This window comes from Juglans microcarpa x Juglans regia, chromosome 3S, assembly GCF_004785595.1.
Source record: "Juglans microcarpa x Juglans regia isolate MS1-56 chromosome 3S, Jm3101_v1.0, whole genome shotgun sequence".
NCBI classification, from domain to species: Eukaryota; Viridiplantae; Streptophyta; class Magnoliopsida; order Fagales; family Juglandaceae; genus Juglans; species Juglans microcarpa x Juglans regia.
The window spans coordinates 22,367,318-22,389,054 of NC_054599.1; the positions used below are offsets into that span (position 1 = coordinate 22,367,318).

A 21,737-nucleotide genomic window follows, 5' to 3' on the forward strand; every position below is an offset into this window, starting at 1 on the left:
AATCGTTTCAGCCGTGGGTTTTAACAAATGAGGTTGTTTTGATACTATTCTCCATCTCTTTTCCTCGATCTCGTCTGAATAAATTCCATACATATGGTACCAACAATGTAAACTCAGCGAGTCAGCTTGCTGATAATGACATGCATACTTCTGTTTAGCATTCTTAATCATACCATCATAGAAAGTTGAGTCAGAATAGGATGAAAAAAACATTTTATAACGAAACAACATCCTATAGGTACGACCAAAAGTTGCAATATCAAGTTTTCCCATTTCAAAGGTTTGCCTATATATTTCTACAAAAGCTTCCGATGGAGAGCGTGTTGTTCATAAGAGACACAGGAGAGTTTGCCTCCAACACTGTGAAGAGCCGATTCCGAAGTTCTCTCTTAGCACCAACTGCAACTACCCAAAATCGATAAGATGTAGTTAAAGTGGCTTAACTTCAATGCTACCATTTTATGCTCCAATTCCAATTAACCTAAGCTGCAGGAGATGAAAAAGGTTATCAGATCACAATTCAATGAGTCACAGGTGCAGTAATATCCAACAGCAGGGAAAGCAAGAGATCACAAAAAAAGAAGATCAAAGGAGATACAATATTATTCTGAGGCCTCCTCCAATAGAATCCCTGGAGGACAACTGGGAGGACGTTGCAGGCTGCAAGGACAAAAATAATCAGTGCATGCATGCCCATCCACTCCATCACAGCAGTGGGACGCCTATATCTACACACATCAACCTGTGGAAAACCACCATGATTATCAGCACGAAGACAAAGATAACATATAAAGTGGAAAATAACATTTAAATGGAGTTCATTGTTTTTAACCGTAACTTCACCAGAAATAAAGATCCATCCTAGACAATGATAAGCAAATGAGCGAATTTAAGATTATTAGACATCCTACCAATATGTAAATCCCAGCGAAAAGAATACCAGCAGCACCAGCAGTGAAACACATGTAACTGAACGTGTAGAGAACCTTGTTAAAATGCATCCCTGCAACAGTGAAGCATATGATGAAATAAACTGTAAGTAGCGTAATGACTACCCAATACCATATATTAAATTTTGAGATATATGTGAAAAGACTACTTACCACAGAAGTCCAATGCAAGGCCAAAGACAACAAGACAAGACGACGTAACCATCCAGTGAAGGATCCTATCTCTGTGGTCCTAAATGACAGTGAATACAATTCGTGAGAGGAAATAAACCTTCAGTGAAGTAAGGAAAACACGCTCCGACATTATTATTTATCACCTTATAATGGACAATAATGTGCCCGTAGTGCAAACCAACCAAGCAGGTAAGAATGGCCATCACTGAACTACAAAAATAAAGATGGTGGTCACCCCAAAAGCACCAAAATTAAAATTTGATTATAATCTTTACTAGCAATCTCATCTCCTATTCAAGGATTCTAAGATGATGGGATTCAGTTTAAGAAATAAGATCATCCAATGGCCCAAGTAGCATTGTTCCTTTGTCCAGATTATAGTGGAACTTTTCTTTAAGCTATACCAGAACACACCTTAGAAGTCCTTCAGGATCAAAAGGGGCTTGACACCATGTCGGAGCATCAGAAGGTAATGGGCCATAATCCGGGGAGTTAATACTGCATTGCTGTGAGCAAAGAGACAGAAATATGAGTTTTTTAGGGAAAAAGGGCAGCCCGGGGGGAAAGGCAATTGTAAGCAACTTTACAAAAGGATACCGGTGTTCGTAAATAGATTGCTCTTTTGTACAAATGTTGTATACCCAATATCTTACGATCGATCATTCCAACAGCATTACAAGCTGGCCCAGTGTCACCATGCACTCCACATTTCACCTTCCAAAGAGAAACTTCAGCCATCAGTTTCATATGTAAAACCATACCTCAGAATTCTTTAACCTTGTGTAAAATCATCATGGGGGATGAAATAAAAGATCAAATCTTACCGAAAACAATTTTGGTGTAGAGGAGTTTTCAGTTGGAATTTGGTACTCCCAATCAGGCACATACAAGCCATATAACAAGGAAAGATATAGAGTGGTAAGCATCAAAGCCAAAGCCCTGAGAGAGAGACAAGTAGCATACATTAAAGACAGTGCAAATGCAAATACACAAACAGAGAAGCCAACATTTGAAACTACTAACTAGGGAAGAAATACAACATTGGTATTTCCACGTTCAGAGGCAATCACCTCATTTCCAGCATATTTTTTCCCCATGTATCAATATATCACAATTGATTTAAGCTTCCAAACGTCATTATCATATTCCCCCCCTCCCCCTCCCCCTCCCCACAAGGAATGAGTTCTATTTTTTTCCCTATTATTGCTTAAGGTCCCTTCTCTGTCAGCTATTTGTTTTCTCAGTCACTTGTGTAACAAATCAGAGATATCATAGATGGACTTTCTGAATTAGCAAACAATCACAGATATGATCCACTTTCTCCAGTTTCTATAAATTTAAATCCATTGGCCTCTACAGAGGCACAGGTTCACCAATACCTCAAATTCATAAATCTAGAGTTTGGCTGAAAATTAGAAATAATGCAATCAGCAAAACCTACCATTGGAATCGATATTTTCTGAGCAAGGAAGACCCCAAATAAACATCATCATCATCACCCTTCAGCCAAATCTCACACAGTGCTGCCAGCAGATATGCTATTGCAATTCTCTGTGGGGGCAGAGAGGGAGAGGGGAAAGGCATGAGTTATTAAAGCTGATGAATGCACTGCATAAAATTGGAAATTTGTTTCATTGGCAGTCCATAACAAATTATAGGTTAAATCTAGCACAGTATTAAGCCAGGCAAAGCCAATTCCAGAAGACATTAAATCACTTATGCAGTATGTTCTGCTCTCAGGTTCAACTAATAGAGATTTGAATGAACCATTTTTTTGATAAGTAAGATTTGAATGAACCATAGCCCACCATGACTATGCTTCTTGCTTATGGTACCTGGCATAATAAACATTCAACAAGAGAAAAACCTAGACATACCCACACACACAAGACATACCTGTAGAATACCCATCCATCTCATAAGGTTAATATCCACTCCATATGTTAAATCTTTAAGGCCATGGAGGAAGCCACCTGTACAGGAGGTAGAGTATACATTCAGTAAAAACAAATGAAAGATGCATTCTTGATGAAACACCCCCAAGATTAATGAACATAAAATACTCGGCTTCTGCAAAACAATGAATATTATTATCGTTAATATCCTACTGTTACTGCTAAGCATTTTACCTTCATCTGCAGGGTAACAGCAAAAAAGAAAAACTTGGATAAATTCTGGTATAGAGGAGGCCAAAACATGAATATCTAGTAAATCACCTTGAAGAAACAGGCCTAACATTAAAAGCTTTAGAGCCCGTAGTATTGCTTTTCTAGTTGCAGTAACTCTGCATGACAATCTCTGTAGATGGCAAGGACTTTTGTTAGGCTCAGGGATCAATAGTAGTAGAAGTAGCATCCATGCAATAAGATTATTTTCTCTAAATACAACATATGATCTAAGTTATCTTCTTCTCTGCCTTGAACAGAATCACAAGAAAAGACAAATTAGATTGAAAACAGAAATGAAAGTAACATTTCACATTAATCATATTAAATATTGCATTAAAACTACTTGGATGCTGATGATAAAAGCACTAGGTTGCCAGAGCAAGAGATACCTTGTAAGTAAGTGCAAGCGAAATACCAACAATAAAGAGGAAAAACGGCATGACAAAATCAGCAAGGGTTAAACCATTCCAAGGTGAATGATTAAGAGCAGGAAGGACTCCACCAGCATCATCCACGATTATCATTAGCTGCATCAAGAATGAGAGAGATTTGGAAACATAACACCAGTTAGCATATATGTAGAGAGTATGGGCAAAGAGAAAATTTTGTTTAGCATGTACATGGAGGGTATATTATTGTCAATAAATGAAAAAGGGGCTTGCACCTTGCCTTGATTGAGGGACATCATAGTGCTAAAACGGACATAACTAACATATCAATGACAATTGGTGCCTAACTCAAACAGTTGCTCACTTTTTCCCATTAATCTGCACAAATGCAGTCCAGGTATACAGTCCATGCAAGCATCATGCTGTAGAACACACCGCTAGCTTTACTTATTTATTTATAGTTAAGATGGAAAACACCATAAACCAATTGCGACTTTAAACAAGATAGATGCTTTTCATTTCCCTAAAAACTCCAGTTAGTTCATATAGAGCAAACTAAAATCGACATATATAAATCTTTTATACCCCAACATGCATTCCCTTATTTTATATCCCCCATACTCGAGGCTTCAACAAGTTTGAAGTTCTGCTGTGTTCCACTCTGCATTTGTGCATCATTGGCAGGGCGGTCTAAAGTCTTAAGAGTACCAGGTTTTAAACCCTATGGTGGTGTTAGCTACCCAGCACATCCCAAACAGGCCAAAGTCCCACATAAGCAGCTGTTCTAAAACAGTATAGAGAAATGACAGAGGACTAGTGCAAGCTTCCTCAACAAGGTGGTGGGTCGGGGGGCCTGCTCCCGAGTGCCCCGTCGATACTAACTAATATAAAGGAAAGTGGTGCATTAAATGCCTATATCAAACAATTCGGGCAGACATTATGACTGTTGATTCCTTTAGCATAAAAGCGTTACAAAGGAATATCGTTGACTTTGCCAGTCCAATCGTTGCCTGCATCAGATGCTCTTGATCCTTTACTCTTTCAAGCGCCAATGACTTCCTCTCTTATTTTTCTTCCAATATAAACTATGAATCATTATGATATGTATCTCTAAACCATCTACCATAAATACATATCATATACTATGGATTTGGTCTAGTGCACATCAACTTTAGAACTTATTCTGAGACACTGCAAATTACAACGCAGCTGAAGCCCGAAAAATATAAGTGTTTATAGGGACGTACAAAGCTTAAGTAGCAACCCTTTTGATTTAGTAACTAGATATAAGTCCTCTTTCTCCTCGTTTAGATTAACTCAAACAATAAGGATCATGGGGGCAACCAAACCAATTCAGGAAATAGGAAAAAACAATTTCTTTTTTCAACCAAAAAAATAATATTCTTTTTATGTTCTGCAAATAATAAAACGAAAAGTAAACTGTACTCAATTGAAACGGAAGTCAAATTCTTCCTCGGACTGTAGAAAATCGAAGCCGCATGAAGAGGACGTTGTCTGATCTCAAGTCCTCTGCTTCCGAACTCCCAAAGATTTGGTTAAAAAGAATTAAAAACGTGCAGTGGAACCCCAGTTTTCTAAAATCCACATTATGTGTGTGAAAAAAATGAATGCAAAATAAGAGGCACATAGGAGAAAGATGATGGGCGTGGGGAACCATTACCGCAACAGTGATGCCACGAAAAACGTCCAGCGAAACAAGACGTTGTTGTTTTTGCTGCTGCTGCTGCTTTTGCTTGGGGATTTCCTCTTCGATCTTATTTAAACCACCACCACCGGCATTGAGAATGACGGTGCCGGATCTTCCACGGACAGCCATTTCAACATCATCTTCGTCCTGAACAGACGAGGGCTTCACTCCACGCTTGATTTTCTCCTCCTGCTCCTCAGCATCATCGTGCCCTCTAATAGGTTCGTATATTCCCATCACTCACTCTCTCTCAAATCCCGTTCTATAGATTTATTTCCCGATGCTTCCTCCGTTCACTCAAATGTCAAAAGCAAAATGCAGTCCCACGAACTAGTCCCATCAACACCTCTCTCTGTTTGTAATGCGACGAGAAACACCTGACTGAGAGCGTCAGATTTGTTGTCGTTGCTGTTGTTTTCTTTTTGAAGAAAAGAATAAACTTTCCACAAATGAAAGATCGATCAGATTTCCCTTTTCAGTTACCCTGAATCCTCCCCGATTTTCTCTTTCTATTTCGTCTTCGTCTTCTGCTTCCCTTACTCTTTTCTTATCTTCCCATATTTATAGGAAGCAGGAGTTTTGGAGATAGAGATCAAACGGGTAGAATTGATCTTCAAGGAATAACATTGACGGGTTACGAATAGCCGAATAAGAATCGCATTATGATTGTTCTTTTGAAATCCACCATTTTCTCCACCTCTGATATCTATATTTAAATAAATAAAAAAAAGAAAATCTCAAAACAGAAACAAAATCTTGGTAAAAATCTTTCTTTTCTTTTTTGTTCTCTTTTTTGCATGGCAAGTGGTCGAAAGGGGTTGAGTCGTGGCAGTAGCTGCAACCGACAGATCATCCTCGTTTAATGCTAATAATATATAAGTATCGAATCTATGTAAAACAAATATCTAAATATCGAATCTAAGTCGCATAGATGCAATGTTTGTTCTTAGATTTCTAATAGTTCTTTTACCGCTCAATAAAAATCACGTGGAAAATATGCATCTATAAGTTAAAAAAAAGACTTGGATATGTGACACTCTAAGATCTTCATCCACCAAATCTCTATCTTATGAATGTTTATGAAGAAAATTACAAAATCAGAGTTAAAAAAAAAAAGTTATTTTTTTAATTAAGAAAAATAAAAAGGAGAACCAGCTGGCTTTCTGTAGCTGAATGATAAGGAGCAGCATTTATTCTGTAGCCGCAATGGCAATAGATGGGTTTCTTTTTAGTAAAGCAACATGGCAATCGATTGCAAATCGTCCACAGTAATTAGACCTGCCACCACCGCCCAAAGCAAAGCAGACATCCCCAAAGTTGCTGATGACCAACCAGTGACAGACACTGATGTATGCGTGCGCTTGCAGACACGTATGATGTTGAAAAGATGTTGCTCATGGCAAGATGCAGAAAAATAGCCAATAATTTACTCCACCTCTATCAAATAAACTGAGTCAGATTGAAGACTCAGAAAATTTGCTGTATTGTAATAGAGCACACGGAAGGAAAAAGACATGGAAGATTGATTATGGCCAATATTACCTGAAAATGATGGAAATAAGAAAACATGACCAGGCAGACATGATAAATTTTCAAAGATTTTATTCCTACCTCATCAACCTACATTTCAGAGCATGCCCTTTTTGTTTCAGAGCATGCCCTTTGATCGGTGCGGTACTAAGCTTGTTATGCCTTAATTATTAAAAAAAAAAAAAAAAAACAGAGAGCCTTGTAGCATGCATTTTGATCATTATGTTTTTTTTTTTTCTTTTCTGTTACTTATGAAATTGTTCATATGTATGTTGTGTTTAAGAGCATTCTTATTAGCTTGATTAAATGAGAAGATTGACTAAAATTTATATAATTGATGTTAAAAACATCCCACATTAAATTGGACAAATCTAAAATAATTTAGATTCTTGCTACGATAGTTAGCCAAAGATAGAGAACTACAATTGATTCATCAAACATTAAAATACTAATTTCTCACTCCAAGCAAACATTAAAATATTAATTTCTCATTCCATGCAAAAATATTATTTGGTTTGTAATTGAGAAATTTAGATAGAATTTTAGATGAATTTAATCAAATATTTTTTGTTATTAGTATTAAATGACTTTTGAAAATATAATTTTTTAAAATTAATTTAATAAGAATAAAATTATTATTAACATTTAATTGTTAAAACTACAGAATGTAATCAAAATAAATTAAATAAAAAAATTATTAAATTAATAATATTTTATTATTATATAGAGAGTGAATGTATAATCTAATGTGGAGATTGAATTTAAATGAAATAAGCAAATACAAAAAAGTGTAATATTGACTAAATTTTGAAGATAAATTTGACCAAATTAATGAAAATGCTCTAAGAAGAGGAAGATAGTAGCCTTCAATCATTTGTGGGTGTTTTAAGTATTGATTCCACTATACTTAAAGTAATGATATCATTGTTTTAAGCCAAATTTTGTAAATAATAATGAAAAAGTAATGATAAAATATTGAATAATAGTGAATAGTAATAAAAAGTAAGTAAAAATTAAAAATAAAATAATAAATAATAGTGAGATATTTTTAGGATCGACACCCAAACTAGAAAGAACCAGACTGAAAAAGTGGATTATGGCAGCAAAATTATGTCACCTAAGAAGAAGAACATCCGCCCATCCATACAAGCAGATGGATAAGGATTATCTGAAAATATGAATTAAAGATGGTCCTGTGCTTCTATCCAACAAGAAATAAAGAGAATAACTGGAAAAAAACAAGAAGATATCATTCATGACTATTGGATTGTCTATTTTGCAAGATTATTACATTTAGAGCATCATATATCTATTACCATTAACGTACTCACATGTAGAGATTGCCTGAAACAATTAGCTACTAAATACATTGTGGAATGGCATTGCATTGGAGTAATGATAAAGAGTTTTGCACAATTTATTGATCAATGATAGAGATCCTCTCAGTTTTATACCAAATCGGATAATTCAATTCACTTGTTGATCAACACCAAACAGTACCCAAAAACATAGGTCAGATTATAGAATTGAACTCATTGTTTGTAGCCAAGCATTGGCCAGATGGTATATTGGTTTGATTAAAGAGAAGATGCTGGTACATCAAATTATCAAACCACACGCCAGAGATAAGAGTCCTCAATAAACATGTTTTTTTGGAAAAGAAAAGAAAAACACGACTGATTGTTTGGACAAAAAGGTCTCTGGGAAGATTCTCCACTTGTATTAATTTATTCCATTTCATAGGGTCAATGGCAGCACCATCAGGCTTTAAGAGACGCCCCCACTTTCACGAGGTCTTCAAGTGCCTTTAAAATTTGTACCTCATTCAAGCCTTCCAAACGAATGCCCCTCTCAACACCCATGTCTGTGGGATAAACAAACATTAAATACATGAAACTAATGCATACAATTCAAGTTCAAAGAACAGGGCCAGACAACCAATGATCGATTGCATAACATGAATAAGCTTAAACAAAGAGACTCTATTCACGTATCAATAAGCCAATGCCAAGTCTTCCCAATTGCCATTTTATATCTAGAAGAAACTTCGATGTAGAAATGTTAAATTTAGCCTAAAACCGTTTAAGAAGGAGAGAAGCTATTCATCATCAAATATCTATTGTCTTCTGTTAATCATTCGCCACATCTTACGTGTGTTAGTCCAAATTACCAGACAAACTGAATGAGATAACTATGCTAATAGGCCAGAGTTGGCTGCTGGTACAACAGGGTGGCACCTTCACCTGTCACCTCAACCATGCAAGCAAATACTCAGTTGAGAGGCTATGTCCTCCATCCTTTTTCTTACAGTGCTGTTCTTACTATGGGAAACCCTATTTCATTCATTACATTTCTCACCGGCACGCAACTGATTGATGTTTTGTTCCTATGCTTAATCTATTAAAATACTGCACCATCGATTATTAGACACATATTGTGGAATTACTGAAACCACTGAAACACAGACACCCAGGCACATTTCCATGTCCTCAATGCCAACCAGCTCACTGACCCTTCCCTCCCTTAGTGACCACAACTCTCTCTGCAAATTGCCTAGAGGAGGGCCCGATGTCAAAGAATATTCCTATAAACTTAACTATCCAGGTCACCTCCATTCTTACAGGATAAAAGACTTCGACCCCAAAAACATATGCATATACCACAAGGAGGAAATGCATCTGGACTTGGATAATAACAATGTATTTCAACAAAATACTTATATATTAATAGACATTACTGCATATTGGTTGCTTGCTCAATAAGTGAAGACGAATAAGTGAACATGAGATTCATAATTCGTGGATATTTACACACTCCTAATAGATTTTTCCAGTTACTTTAATTAAAAACATTAGAAGCATCAAGGCATGGAAGTCTGGTAAATCGTCGAGAAAAGGAAAAGGAGAGACACAGAGTATACAAGAAAAGGAGATACCATATCTAGCCCATAACTGGGGCTCGACCCCACTGCATTCACGAATCAAGATTGGGAGTTTAGGGTTCAGTGTCTTGAGATCCTTGTAATTCTTCTCCACGAACGCTCTTTCAGAAATTCCAAACAACAGAACTGATTAAAAGCATATCATTGCAGATTATATTTGGAAAAAACACTAGCTTCTTCAAGTCCGCCAGTAGTAATAAACAATGAAAAGAACATTAATATCTCAAATATTATATATATATATATATATTGGTAGAAATGAAGAACCTGGTAGCCGAGCTCGCAGGGGATGATTGACATAATAGGATCCGAAGCTCCTTCATATTCCGAGACAGATGTCCCCTCCACGCCATTCTCTCTCTCTCTCTCTCTCTCTCTCTCTGGTTTCTGCCCCTGCGATCTTCAGCAGTTTTCAAATAGCGAAGTGAATTGAAAAGGAAGGTGGGCCTTGGCCCAGTATACAGCCCACAAAACTAATGGCTGGCTATAGGACAGCGTGTAGTATTTTAGCGTTACTCGTTTATCGACCGCGGTTTAGAAAGCAGAAGAGTATAAACCATGGTTAACCGAAATTGAATGACATGCGGTGAAAGTGTGGTTAGGTTAGGGTTTGCGAATCCTTAGCAGCAGATACGTGTCGCCATGACTCTATAAAAGGAAGGTGCATCCGAAGTGGAACGGCCGCCCCATTTCTTCTCGTATCCAGCTTCGCGAGCGTCCAGAGGTGTACACAGGTAAGCCCTAATTTACTGAGATCTATTGTTATTCTATTACTCCAAATATGCGTTCTGGAAGAGGATGCTCTGATTTGCGTTCGTTCTCTTTGTTTTCTTCTGCTAATGGATTCGTGTCGTAGTATGTTGGATGTTGTGTTGTTGTTTTTTTCTTGGAGAGAGTTTCGTTTTCGTTACCTTGTAAACCTAGAAACATATGAAGATTTAATTGAGACTTTCTCATATTGTGCGCTGTTCTTTGTGTATTAGTTATATATATTTTTAGGAAGACAGCGGTGATTCAGGTCTCAGAATTCATAATGCGTGAGTTAGAGTTATATTTGAAGACGATATCTTTTGTAAAATACTGAATATGTAATAAGATGACTTCCTCATGGTAAAAAGCTTTTCGCTTTTATGTTGTTTACAAGATCTTATGCGATCTTCGAAGGTCTTCTTGGATCCCTGAATTAATGATATGATTTGGGTTCATTTGGGTCAGGTTCCTTGGGGAAGATCCATGGCCTGTCATCTCATAATTCACACTGGAAAGTATAAAATTTACTAGAAAATTAGCTAATGTCCATGATTGATGATTTTTTTACGGTTCATATAGATTGGTAAAGCCCGGTTAAATCTGACCTATTTATCAAGTTTGTGGATTTCTCTTTTTTAAGTTCTAGTTGCTACTTTTTAGAATAGCTGTTGGGTTTTTTGCTAGTACCCGGTGGATTGCTTCAATGGGCGGTGTTCATTAATCAAATTTCTCTACAATCCGTGTTCACGTTTGTTTTACAGAGTACTTGCTACATGCTTCTAGTGTCGATTTGTTAAGCTGATACTGTTCAATTGGGTACTTTTTTTTTGCCTCGTTTACATGATTGCTCTTGCCTGTATCTGCTGGCATGTTTTTATGGGAAAATATTTGTCTCAGTTTACCGGATTGTTTCTCTTCTTCATGGATCCTCTTTTAGTGGTTGCTTGAATGTTGCTCCCAATGATTGAATAGATGTAAATCAGTTTCAGCCTTGTCTGAATTTGGATGTTGATAACTACACTTCTGAGGGAGCTTACTTATATTTCTGTTATGATATTTGTGGATGGGGGTGTAAGCACAAATATAAATAATAAGTGATGTGTGGATCTTATCTCCTTTTGCTTATAACTCTCTCTCTCATTAAAGCCTTCTCTTTATTTCTGGGCAGGCAGAATGGGTCGAAGACCAGCAAGATGTTACCGCCAGATTAAAAATAAGCCATATCCCAAGTCTAGGTACTGTAGAGGTGTTCCTGATCCTAAGATTAGGATTTATGATGTGGGCATGAAAAAGAAAGGAGTTGATGAATTTCCTTTCTGTGTCCATCTTGTTTCTTGGGAGAAAGAGAATGTCACAAGTGAAGCCCTGGAAGCAGCACGCATTGCGTGCAACAAGTACATGGCCAAGTTTGCAGGAAAAGATGCATTCCACCTTCGAGTGAGAGTCCATCCTTTCCATGTCCTGCGTATCAACAAGATGCTTTCTTGTGCTGGAGCAGATAGGCTCCAAACTGGCATGCGAGGTGCCTTTGGGAAGCCCCAGGGGACTTGTGCCAGGGTAAGTATTGGTCAGGTACTGCTGTCTGTCCGATGCAAAGATGCAAATGGCACCCATGCACAGGAAGCACTCAGAAGGGCCAAGTTCAAGTTTCCTGGACGACAGAAGATCATTGTCAGCCGCAAATGGGGCTTCACAAAGTTCAGCAGAACTGACTATGTCAAGTGGAAACAGGAGAACAGGATTCAGCCGGATGGAGTGAATGCTAAGCTCTTAGGATGCCATGGACCCCTTGCTGTGAGGCGTCCAGGGAAGGCTTTCTTGAGCGAAGTATTGAATCCTGCAGCTTGATTTCTTGGCGTTCAGACAGTTTGTCATCAGAATTAATGAAATACCTTAATGTCTTATTTTAGACTTTGTTTCCGTTTTGGATCTTTGAACCCTTGTTAAATCTTTGAGCCTTTGTTGAACTGCCGAACATCTATTTCGATGACATTTAAATTTGGATATCTTTGTATGTCTATAGCACATGCTGTGATCCTTCTTCAATACTTGAGATCCAATGTGGATGTGGATGTCATATTATGCCCTCGGCCTCCATGGTATACGTACAGATGCGACCGTTAGATATGCTAAAGTTCCTCCCATAACTATAAGTCTATATATATACATCAGGTCAGCGCCAACCACCTTCAAGGGAAGATAAGTCCCTCTACCTGCCATCATGCACTGGAATCCTTCATTTTTTCTAGTAGGTTTGGCATCCCTAAACAAAAGCGCTATGTCGACAGATTTATTCCCCATTGCGGCTAAGAACTCACTCATATAAACTTGAAATGTTTATTTTCTTCCCCCATCTGTCATTTCTTTCATTGCAGAAATGGTCTTGAAAAAAATTTTTTTTAATAATATTGTGAATTTTTTAAAAATATTTAAAAGTGTTAAAAAAATACATATAAAAAAATAAAAAAAAGGCACATAACGTATGACTAGGGCCGAAAATTGATGTGTTTAGCATGGTTTCGGTGCCAAACCGACATTGAAGTGACAACGTCTGTCGTGAGAGAAAAGAATCGGCCAAAATTGGTTGATGGGGGGAGAAAATTGATCTCGGTGCAGCGTAGTCTGGTTTCTCGATTTGCCGTCGACGTCTCTGTGAGGGAGGAGGGATGCCGTCAACATTCACCATGAGAGAGCAGAAGAAAGTTGCATGCGAATTGGCGACTAAAGAAGGAAGAAGACGTGAGGAAGAAGAAGAAGAGGGGCCACAGGGTTTATTAAATCCATTTTGAAACGGCGCCGTTTGGCACCTTCCATATCTTTTTTTATAAAAAAAGTTCCAAGGGGCAAAACGATGTCGTTTTACTTATTTAAGTGAACGACACTATTTTATATACATATATTTAAATATATATATATATAGAGGGTTAGTCTGTTCATCGATTTTCCAAGGGTATGTCGAACTGGCCGATATTGATTTTCATCAATTCCTGCCGCTCAACAATCGATTCCTTGCTCCGGCGGCCGAATTGATAGGTTTTTGGCCGATTTAGGTGGTTCTTGTACACCCTTACGAGAGACCCAACGGTGTCTATAGAGCGGCTAGAGCCACCATTGTTTGATTACATTTACCCCAATATCTTCAACCAAAGCTTTCAAATCTGCAGGAACCTGACTTGACTACAATGTCTGCTCACCAAAACCAATATAAGTTTGTAGATATGTTTGAAGTGAGATGAAACACAAAATTCTCATCTCATTTCATCAATATACTTTTTTTAAATTTTTACACCAAATATAGTAAACAATTTAACTTTTTCAAATTCCAATTCAACTTTTTCAAAATCTACTAAAAAAATTCCAACTAACCAAAAAGTTGGGACCTTTCCAAGTCTTGCAAACCTCTTCAAGAATCCGGAAGTTCACAATGGCAGCTTTCACACCATACCAATGAAACATGGTAAAAAGAGAAATAATATTTGTAAGTTTAGAATGTTCAGTTCCCCGTGCATTTTTTTTAAATAAATATATAAGACTTATGTGAAGAATCAAAATTTTAATGGCAGATTTCACCCTTTTTTAAAAAGAGTATAGAATTTGTACATCTTATGATTATATCTAACATTACTCTCTTTTAAAAATAAAAAATGCTAGTGGAGCCCTCAAACTTACTGCTCATGCATTTTATTTAATTTAATTTTTTTTGTATTTAATGGTTAAAGAAATGACTATTAGTGAAATTATATATATATTTTTATTTTTCTTAATGATTAAGAATGTTAAAAAAATACTTAAAAAAAATCAAAAGAAAAAGAACAAACAATTTATAACGAGCGGTACATCCAGCGGTAAATGAGCGGCCTGTTAGCATATAACACTTCGATAATTAGAGGTGAATTTGTAATATTAATTTTAATATAATAACATAGTAAGAATTTATATCACTCATATTTTAAGATTATTTAATAATTATTTTTTAAAAATGACAATACATTAAGAAATGGGTTAAATTATCCAACAAGGACCACGAAGATGGAACAATAAACTAGTTGAGCATGCCTTTTTTATTTTATTTTAACAATCTATCAATGAATCAAATCAACCCAATTAATTTAATGTGGTACTATTGTACAGAACGGTTCTTCAGCTCAGCTTGAGAGGAACTATACTAAAAATATTAATAATTATTAGATAATTTAAAGTATCTGTATATTAAATCCTATTATATCATGACATTGAAAATTAATATTAATAGAATCTGCTCCATCTACATTTTATAGTTTCATAGTGATCCTTAGGCCGCCAGCGCCTACATGTTAGAATAGTTATTCTGGTCCAACTTCTATTACCTCATCACACATGTCACGATAAATCACGTATAACCAAGCATCACAAACAGGAATTATTCGTTCTACGCATTAATCTTATTAAAGTAATTTTCCTAGTTGGCGTGTCAGTTAATTTTCTTCTCAGTTGAATTTTTTAATTAATATTTTGATGAGATAAGACTAGCATTATCATTACTAAATCAACTTATAATTTGTCATTTGTTAAAAAAAAAATTATATAGATGTGCAATTCTTGTAAAAAATATGAATAAATATAGATAGAAGTCACTGTTGGAAGTAACCATTTTACACACATGATGTGACATCATCTAGACCACACATCTCCCAAGTCTAAAATAAAAAAATAGAGAACTAAAAGTAGTCATGTAGTGAGTGCAAAGTGTGCACTGCTATAGTGGCTTCTCTCTAGCATTACTCAAAATATATATATATATTTGCAACTGTAAATTGTGCAAATGTTGGCTAATTGTTTTGAAAAAAGTGAATAAAATATAAGACTCACATGAAAAAAATTAATTTTTTAATAGTAGATCTTACTCTTTTGCAAAGCGACTACGTGACATTTATGCACTTTATGATTATATGTAAAATTAATAAAAAAAATACACAATCAAATTCAATAAATGAAAATAGAGGAATGTTAGAGATATAATATAGGAATTCCACGAACTCACCTCTCATGTCAACTTTTTATTATTCTTTTCTCATTTTCTCCCCTCCCCTTCCCTAAACCCTCGAGCCAAGCACCACTATAGCCCTTCATTGATGTCGCCAGAGCAGCTCCTCATCGACGTCACTGTCGCACCTCTCACCGCAACCCAGTCATCTTCCTTGCCCCGTCATCGATGTCAGAACATCGTCATCATCACCCTACACCTATAGGTACGTGATCTCTCTCTCCTGATCTGGGCTAAGGGGGTGGGTAATGAGGGCAAGGAAAGTGACAATGCTAAGTACAAGCTTAAGTTTTGTAAATATTGTGCAAGCCTTTTATTAAAAAAAAAAAAAAAAAGGGGGATCCCACTTAAAAAAGTAATTCCCACTTATATTTTTCTATGGTAGAATTTAATATTTTATAAAGGAACTTAGCAAGATTTACGTATTTAAGATTTATATAAATCATTATTTAAAAAAAAAAAGGTAATGTCAATCCCTACACAGTTCTTTTGAAAAAAAAAAAAAATTAGAAACTACGGTTAAAAAAATAATTTTTTTTATATAAATCTCCGATTAACTCTTTTTTTTTTAACAAAAAAATAAAAAATACACAATTTAAAATTACAAATATCAAAAACCCATAAACGGGTGGTACACAGGAGGGTCCGGGGTAGAAGACAGAGCCCAAGATTGGGGGTGGGGGGACTGGGGGCTGATATATGTCCCAATCTCGGGCAATGCTGACTAGTAGCGTTAGTAGGTGAGCCGATTAGAAAGTGCCGTTGTCGTGGCCGTGTTTCCTTTCTTCTTTTTTTTTTTTTTTTTTTTTTTTTTTTTTTAATAATTCTATATTATTGACTTAATTATTTTATTTTCTTTCTTTTTTCTTCATATTTCAGTTCCTAAATCTATATATCTACCGGTCCGTCCTCTGTCTTCATCTTCCACTCCGATCACGTTTACTTTTCCTCTCCATTCATAATTCCGAACAGTGATTGGAATTTTTGGTGGATCCTGTAATGGCTTTGCAGAGCCTTGCGAATCATCATCCGTTCCTCACGAAATCTGTGTCGCCATCCGTCTCCCCCCCATCTTCGTTTTTGTCCAAATGCGACAACGTTAATCAGTTGGGAGTCGCTCGAGTTGGAACGCAGGGTAGGAGCTCCAGAAGAGGGCGGAGGGATGCTCTGGAACTCGTCGTGTGCGCTCTGGACCGTACCAATGGAAGCAATAACAGCAGAGGCGCCAGCGATGGTGGTAAGAAGGGAGCAGTGTCCAATTCCAACTATGTGGTGCCCCTGGACAAGTCGTTTTCCCCGACCAACTCGTCCTGCATCACTCGCCCTCTCGTCGAGATCCTTCGTGACCTCAACAAGAGAATCCCCGACAATATCATCAAGACGAGTTCTCCCCCGCCTCATGATGATCATACTGTGCCCACAACCTTCATCCCCTGGTAATTGCCACTTGTTCTACAGTTCGAATTTTTTTTTTTTTTTGTCTCTATAGTTTAGCAAGGAATAATGGATATCAATCCCTTGGTGTTTGATCCAATACAAGTTTTTGGTGATCTGACGATGCCCTTGTGTAGGTATCATGCCAACCGGATGTTGAGCTTCTACGCCCCAGGTCAGTCTAATCCTTCCTTACCTTACTTCCCTAGCTAATATTATTTAGTACGTACATGCGTATATGTGCCGCGATCTCAACATTCAGATTTCTAGAACTTATCATGCTACTTAAAATTTGAATATGGCAGGATGGTGCGGAGAGATGCGTGATGTTATATTCGCTGAAAATGGAAGTGTGACTGTGGTTTATCGTGTCACCATTCGAGGATCTGATGGAGAGGTGTGATTTTCTCTTTAGTGTCCTATGTGTTTTGTGTATGGACGGACACTAACAAACAAAACTGAATTACATTCCTATCTAGCACACTTAAAGATATAAAAATTTTCTAGGATGCAATGATGCCCGTTTGTTTGGTTATTCAATATTTGTTTAGGTGAAAAGTATCGATTCCTCTAATGTTACTTTATCCTGCATCCTGCATCATGCATGCCATTACAAATTCTCGTTATTCTGGTTAAAATTATCCCTTTTGTATTTTGGTAACACCCTTTTTGCTTATCAATAACAACTAACTTATCAAAAACCTAATTACATGGGATTTGGGAAGTACTAAAAAAAGCAAAGCATGAATATAGTGTTTGAACCTGCATGATAAAATTCATGGTTGAGAAGATAGAATAAACCATTCAGCTTGTAGGGAAGCCAGACGAGGGAAACTGATATACATTAGCAAAGGAAAACTTAAGGGTGTGTCACCGAAGAGAGAGGTTAGAATTGAGTCATATTCAAATTTGTCTAATCAACTAAGATCTGCTAGCATGTTTTAGGGGTTTGAATGGCAACTTCTAGGCCCTTGCTCCAGTGGACGTTCAAACGGGTGGTCATGTAGTTATATGAAATCGGATGGTGGTGGCTGGTTGGGTGGGTGGTTTTAATGGTCTTTACAAATAAATCGAGTCATGGTACAACCCCTCCATGATTCGTTGTTTACAATTTAATTGGCTACTCAAGGGATTAAATGGTATAGCTGCTACTGATAACATGACTAATGCTTTTAGATAGGTCGTTGCATAAACTCTCCTTAATCAACCTTATGCGTTACATTTTTTTAATCTCAATAAATATATGTTATGGATTAGGTCTTAACTGTTGTTTTATTAAGAGGGTTGGTCCTGCTCCTGTAACAGTCTTTTACTTGGCGTTTTCTCTTCAACATAAGTAATATTCTTTCGGTTTTGATAGAAGTATCATATTTCTTGTTGTAGTAATGGTTATATATATGTGTTCTCAATCAATTGTGAAGTTGTTATCTTCGGAATTTAGGAAAAAGAGGCTAAAACATGCAATCTTGATTGTGATTGACAAGGTCTTTTATTATAAATAAATAGAAGTTATTGACAAGGTCCTTTGGGCATCTAAGCCATGCTTGATCCAGACAATCAGCTGAACTGTCTTGCTTATTAACTTTGCATATAGTTATTTTGGTGTTTGGGTGGGTAATCGCAATGTAAGAATCTTCACTCGTGAGAAATGATGGACCCTTTTACCTGAAAAACGTGAAATGATTCGACAGATTCATATCTGGTGTCATCTAATGAACCCCTCAGTGAATATTTCAGAAGTTTATCCATTTGGAGTTGTATTAAGATCATTAGTTTTTATGGATGTGTTTTCTTATTAGTCAATGTAAAACATTTTCCTTGTGACAATTTTTTTAATTGAAACCTTTTAAGGGAACATGTTTTATTTTATTGCTTAGTTGGAACCCCAAATTATATTAAAAAACCCCACAAAAGCTCCCAAAAGTTGGTTGGTACTGACACCAATCAACTATGATAGATTGGATTGTTGTCAGGTTGTGTTAGCTTGGGCATACCCTTTGACATGTGAATGGGGAGTGAGAGGGGAGGATTGATGACAATGGTAAGTGTGGACGAGAAGGAGGGGGTAGGTAGCGGTTGTGGTAATGGTGTGAAAGAGTGGAGGATAAGAGAGGGAAGTGGTGGTTTTGGCATGGAGTGGAGGGAGAGGGCATAATGAGAAAGGTATCGGTCGGGAGCAATTAGTTGTGAAAGTCAGTTGCCATTGCAAATGAGGAAATTGGGTTGACATAAGATTCCAAAGGAAATTAGTAGGCTTGATAAGGTTGCCGGTTTTCTTTGTGGGTGGCCAAATCGGTATTAGGAATAAAATTGTTAGGAGAAGTTGATGTTTCAGAAGATTCTGAATAAAAGTTTTTCTTTTCCCAATTTTCTTGCCTATTGGATGTCTAAACCCATAATGCAAGTGTTGGTTAATTTCTTGATACTAGGAAATTAGTATTCTCGGTGAGAAAAGCCTTTCATGGGAGGAAATTATGGTGCCCCTCTAAAAGAGGTAAAAATAATAATTTGAAAGAGGGCTTTTAAGGTTTGGATGACGAGAGAGATGATTAATGTGATACGAAAATTGGTAAATGTTTTAGCTGGGTGAGATGAAATTGATCATAATTTACTACAATTAGGAAATATCAACACTTCCACAGGAGAAGACCAATGACCATCACAATTCTCTTCAGTCTTTAGTGAAAACAAGAAACAAGAATAACCTTTAATTGGAATTAAGTTGATGTATTGAAGTTCATTGTTTCAGAGTTGTATGAGGAGTCTCTCTAATCCCTTATTTTTACTTAGAAAGAGTTGTATGAGGATGACATGGAGAACGGTTTTTTTAAGAAAAATGTTAGTCATCTCGTGGTTGTACATTTTGAGTGTTGCCTAAAACTTGGATGAATTAAACCTATATATTATTACATATGCTTTAGGAAGAGGGATACGCTACACCTAATAGTACAAGACCAAGAAGAAAATCTCATAATGCTTCATTTTAGCTCTAACGTATATTGTTTATCTGACACACTGATACAGGCTCATCGCGAGTCAACCGGAACAGTATCGCCCGGTGAGGGCCACATTGTGGATCCAGTTGCTGCAGCAGAGGAAATAGCTTTCTGTAGAGCATGTGCTCGGTTTGGCCTTGGCTTGTATCTCTATCACAAAGAATAGATAAGACAGAGAGAGAGCAAGGAGAGGTCAATCTTACAATTATGTATCGAGCTTTTGTTTAACTTTTTGAGAGTTGGACGGTACTGTCTGCCCTTCCAGTTGATGTAGATATATTTTAATGATACAAAGTGTAATCGAGAAGTTGCAGATTATCCAGTTTGGTGAAGAACTAAGCAGTAGACGGTTTGCTACAGAGTTTTTCAATAGCTTATAAATAAGACAAATAGATGTCTATTTTTAACATGTTTGTGTAGAAAGGAAGACGCAACCTGCAATAATCCTTTCTATTTGTTTCTGAGATCAATCGGATGATGCAGAAGATGCAGAGGAGAAACCTTACATTCCTGGTTTTCCACCAACACCACCACCACCCCCTCCACCACCCCCCCCCCCCCCCCCCCCTCCCCGGCGTCTCATCCCCGCCCCAGGAAAGTGCCCTGTGCTGGTTTTCTGGAACTACCTGTTATAAGATATACAGATAGTGAGGATCCTGGAAATGGGGGAAGAAGACATATCCAACCTCACAGAACTCTCACTGGCTACTTACAGGTTCTACATGACCAGAAATATTGTTGCAGGAAAATATTGGTTGATTGAATTTTTCACCATGAACGTAAAGCTGCAAATTGGAACCATCAAATACTTGAGATGTTGATACATGGTTGCACATGAACAACGCCCAAAACATCAAATTACAGCCTAAATTGCATTTCAAACTCGATAGAGCTTCCGCAATTTCGCACCATTCATAACAAATGAAAATCAAAAAGTAATTTAAACAAGAGCAATCTAAAAAATAGTTTGGATAGTGAGTTGAGTTTAGTTGAGATAAAAGTTGAAAGTTGAATAAATTATTGTTAGAATAAATGAGTCTTAAAAGATATAGTATGAATCAAAACCAACCACCAAAGTTGAAAAAAAAAAAAAAAAAAAAAAAAAATAAAGAAAAGAAGAGATCATTAGGTGCATGGCAACTTCTTTAACATGACTTGTTTGCAGATAGAAACAGAGTACACACATACAATAAGAAGTACACACCAGGGGCATGTCAAAAGCAGTAAAGTTCCCAACAGGTTTATTTGCAACAAAGACCATGCGTATTTTCGACAAGTAGATTGTTCCCTTTGTTTTAAGGTGGCCTCCATTAAATCTGGCAATTCAAGTGTTGAGTTAATTTTAAACTAGAGAACAAAAAACACCATGAAACTCCATCAGCATCAAACTTAATTAAGAGAAAAGGAACCTGAAACACGTGTGTGCTTTTAACGCTTTAGGCAGCAAGCCATACCACAATTAGTTATTCTTTGGCAGCATTGGTGTTATTCTATCATGGATTCCAGTGCTCTTTTGGATTTTCGACAGCAATCTCTTGAGAGGATACAGGGTGCACCCCAATGTGTTCTTGTTTATTTTTGTGTCAAGAAATTTCTTATTACTTTATCAAAGAACAACAGCATTTATAGCTGTGAATTGTGATGACCGTAGTGAGTTGCATCCCAATCTTTAAA

At 36.8% G+C, this 21,737-nt stretch overlaps 4 protein-coding genes across 5 annotated transcripts; 2 read left to right on the forward strand and 2 right to left on the reverse strand.

The window, feature by feature from the left end:
- Window positions 1–129: 129 nt before the first annotated feature.
- On the reverse strand, window positions 130–6,059 carry LOC121257448 (heparan-alpha-glucosaminide N-acetyltransferase-like). Its single transcript, XM_041158447.1, has 13 exons — window positions 5,363–6,059; window positions 3,682–3,819; window positions 3,341–3,422; window positions 3,021–3,097; window positions 2,566–2,675; window positions 1,949–2,063; window positions 1,722–1,838; window positions 1,539–1,630; window positions 1,268–1,334; window positions 1,104–1,182; window positions 912–1,003; window positions 599–742; window positions 130–486 (listed from the first exon to the last, which is right to left on the reverse strand). The coding sequence occupies exons 1-13, from the start codon at window positions 5,624–5,626 to the stop codon at window positions 460–462; spliced, it is 1,404 nt and encodes a 467-aa protein (XP_041014381.1). The 5' UTR covers window positions 5,627–6,059; the 3' UTR covers window positions 130–459.
- Window positions 6,060–8,457: 2,398 nt separating this feature from the next.
- Window positions 8,458–10,295, reverse strand: LOC121257450 (NADH dehydrogenase [ubiquinone] 1 alpha subcomplex subunit 2-like). The gene is made up of 3 exons (XM_041158450.1): window positions 10,128–10,295; window positions 9,855–9,961; window positions 8,458–8,783 (listed from the first exon to the last, which is right to left on the reverse strand). Exons 1-3 carry the CDS (start codon window positions 10,211–10,213, stop codon window positions 8,680–8,682), a joined length of 297 nt encoding a protein of 98 aa, XP_041014384.1. The 5' UTR covers window positions 10,214–10,295; the 3' UTR covers window positions 8,458–8,679.
- A 141-nt stretch (window positions 10,296–10,436) lies between these two features.
- Window positions 10,437–12,656, forward strand: LOC121257449 (60S ribosomal protein L10-like). Of its 2 annotated transcripts, none has more exons than XM_041158448.1 (2): window positions 10,437–10,594; window positions 11,779–12,656. In XM_041158448.1, exon 2 carries the CDS (start codon window positions 11,784–11,786, stop codon window positions 12,456–12,458), a length of 675 nt encoding a protein of 224 aa, XP_041014382.1. In that variant the 5' UTR covers window positions 10,437–10,594; window positions 11,779–11,783; the 3' UTR covers window positions 12,459–12,656. The 2 variants fall into 2 exon arrangements, with proteins under 2 accessions (XP_041014382.1, XP_041014383.1); XM_041158449.1 differs by having other exon boundaries at window positions 10,447–10,594; window positions 11,783–12,656.
- A 3,861-nt stretch (window positions 12,657–16,517) lies between these two features.
- On the forward strand, window positions 16,518–20,467 carry LOC121257452 (DNA repair RAD52-like protein 2, chloroplastic). Its single transcript, XM_041158451.1, has 4 exons — window positions 16,518–17,069; window positions 17,205–17,242; window positions 17,373–17,464; window positions 20,092–20,467. Exons 1-4 carry the CDS (start codon window positions 16,633–16,635, stop codon window positions 20,227–20,229), a joined length of 705 nt encoding a protein of 234 aa, XP_041014385.1. The 5' UTR covers window positions 16,518–16,632; the 3' UTR covers window positions 20,230–20,467.
- Window positions 20,468–21,737: the final 1,270 nt, after the last annotated feature.

What these genes read in the sequence shown, in the direction of transcription:
- LOC121257452 (XM_041158451.1), top strand. Translation starts at nt 16,633, where the DNA reads ATGGCTTTGCAGAGCCTTGCGAATCATCATCCGTTCCTCACGAAATCT. An exon ending in CCCACAACCTTCATCCCCTG is followed by an intron (nt 17,070 to 17,204) that starts GTAATTGCCACT and finishes GCCCTTGTGTAG; the next exon opens with GTATCATGCCAACCGGATGT. An exon ending in TTCGAGGATCTGATGGAGAG is followed by an intron (nt 17,465 to 20,091) that starts GTGTGATTTTCT and finishes ACACTGATACAG; the next exon opens with GCTCATCGCGAGTCAACCGG.
- LOC121257449 (XM_041158448.1), top strand. Translation starts at nt 11,784, where the DNA reads ATGGGTCGAAGACCAGCAAGATGTTACCGCCAGATTAAAAATAAGCCA.
- LOC121257448 (XM_041158447.1), bottom strand. Translation starts at nt 5,626, where the DNA reads ATGGGAATATACGAACCTATTAGAGGGCACGATGATGCTGAGGAGCAG. An exon ending in GATCCTGAAGGACTTCTAAG is followed by an intron (nt 1,335 to 1,538) that starts GTGTGTTCTGGT and finishes TTATTTTTGTAG; the next exon opens with TTCAGTGATGGCCATTCTTA. An exon ending in ACATTATTGTCCATTATAAG is followed by an intron (nt 1,183 to 1,267) that starts GTGATAAATAAT and finishes ACTGTCATTTAG; the next exon opens with GACCACAGAGATAGGATCCT.
- LOC121257450 (XM_041158450.1), bottom strand. Translation starts at nt 10,213, where the DNA reads ATGGCGTGGAGGGGACATCTGTCTCGGAATATGAAGGAGCTTCGGATC. An exon ending in CCTGCGAGCTCGGCTACCAG is followed by an intron (nt 9,962 to 10,127) that starts GTTCTTCATTTC and finishes AATTTCTGAAAG; the next exon opens with AGCGTTCGTGGAGAAGAATT. An exon ending in CCAGTTATGGGCTAGATATG is followed by an intron (nt 8,784 to 9,854) that starts GTATCTCCTTTT and finishes TTTATCCCACAG; the next exon opens with ACATGGGTGTTGAGAGGGGC.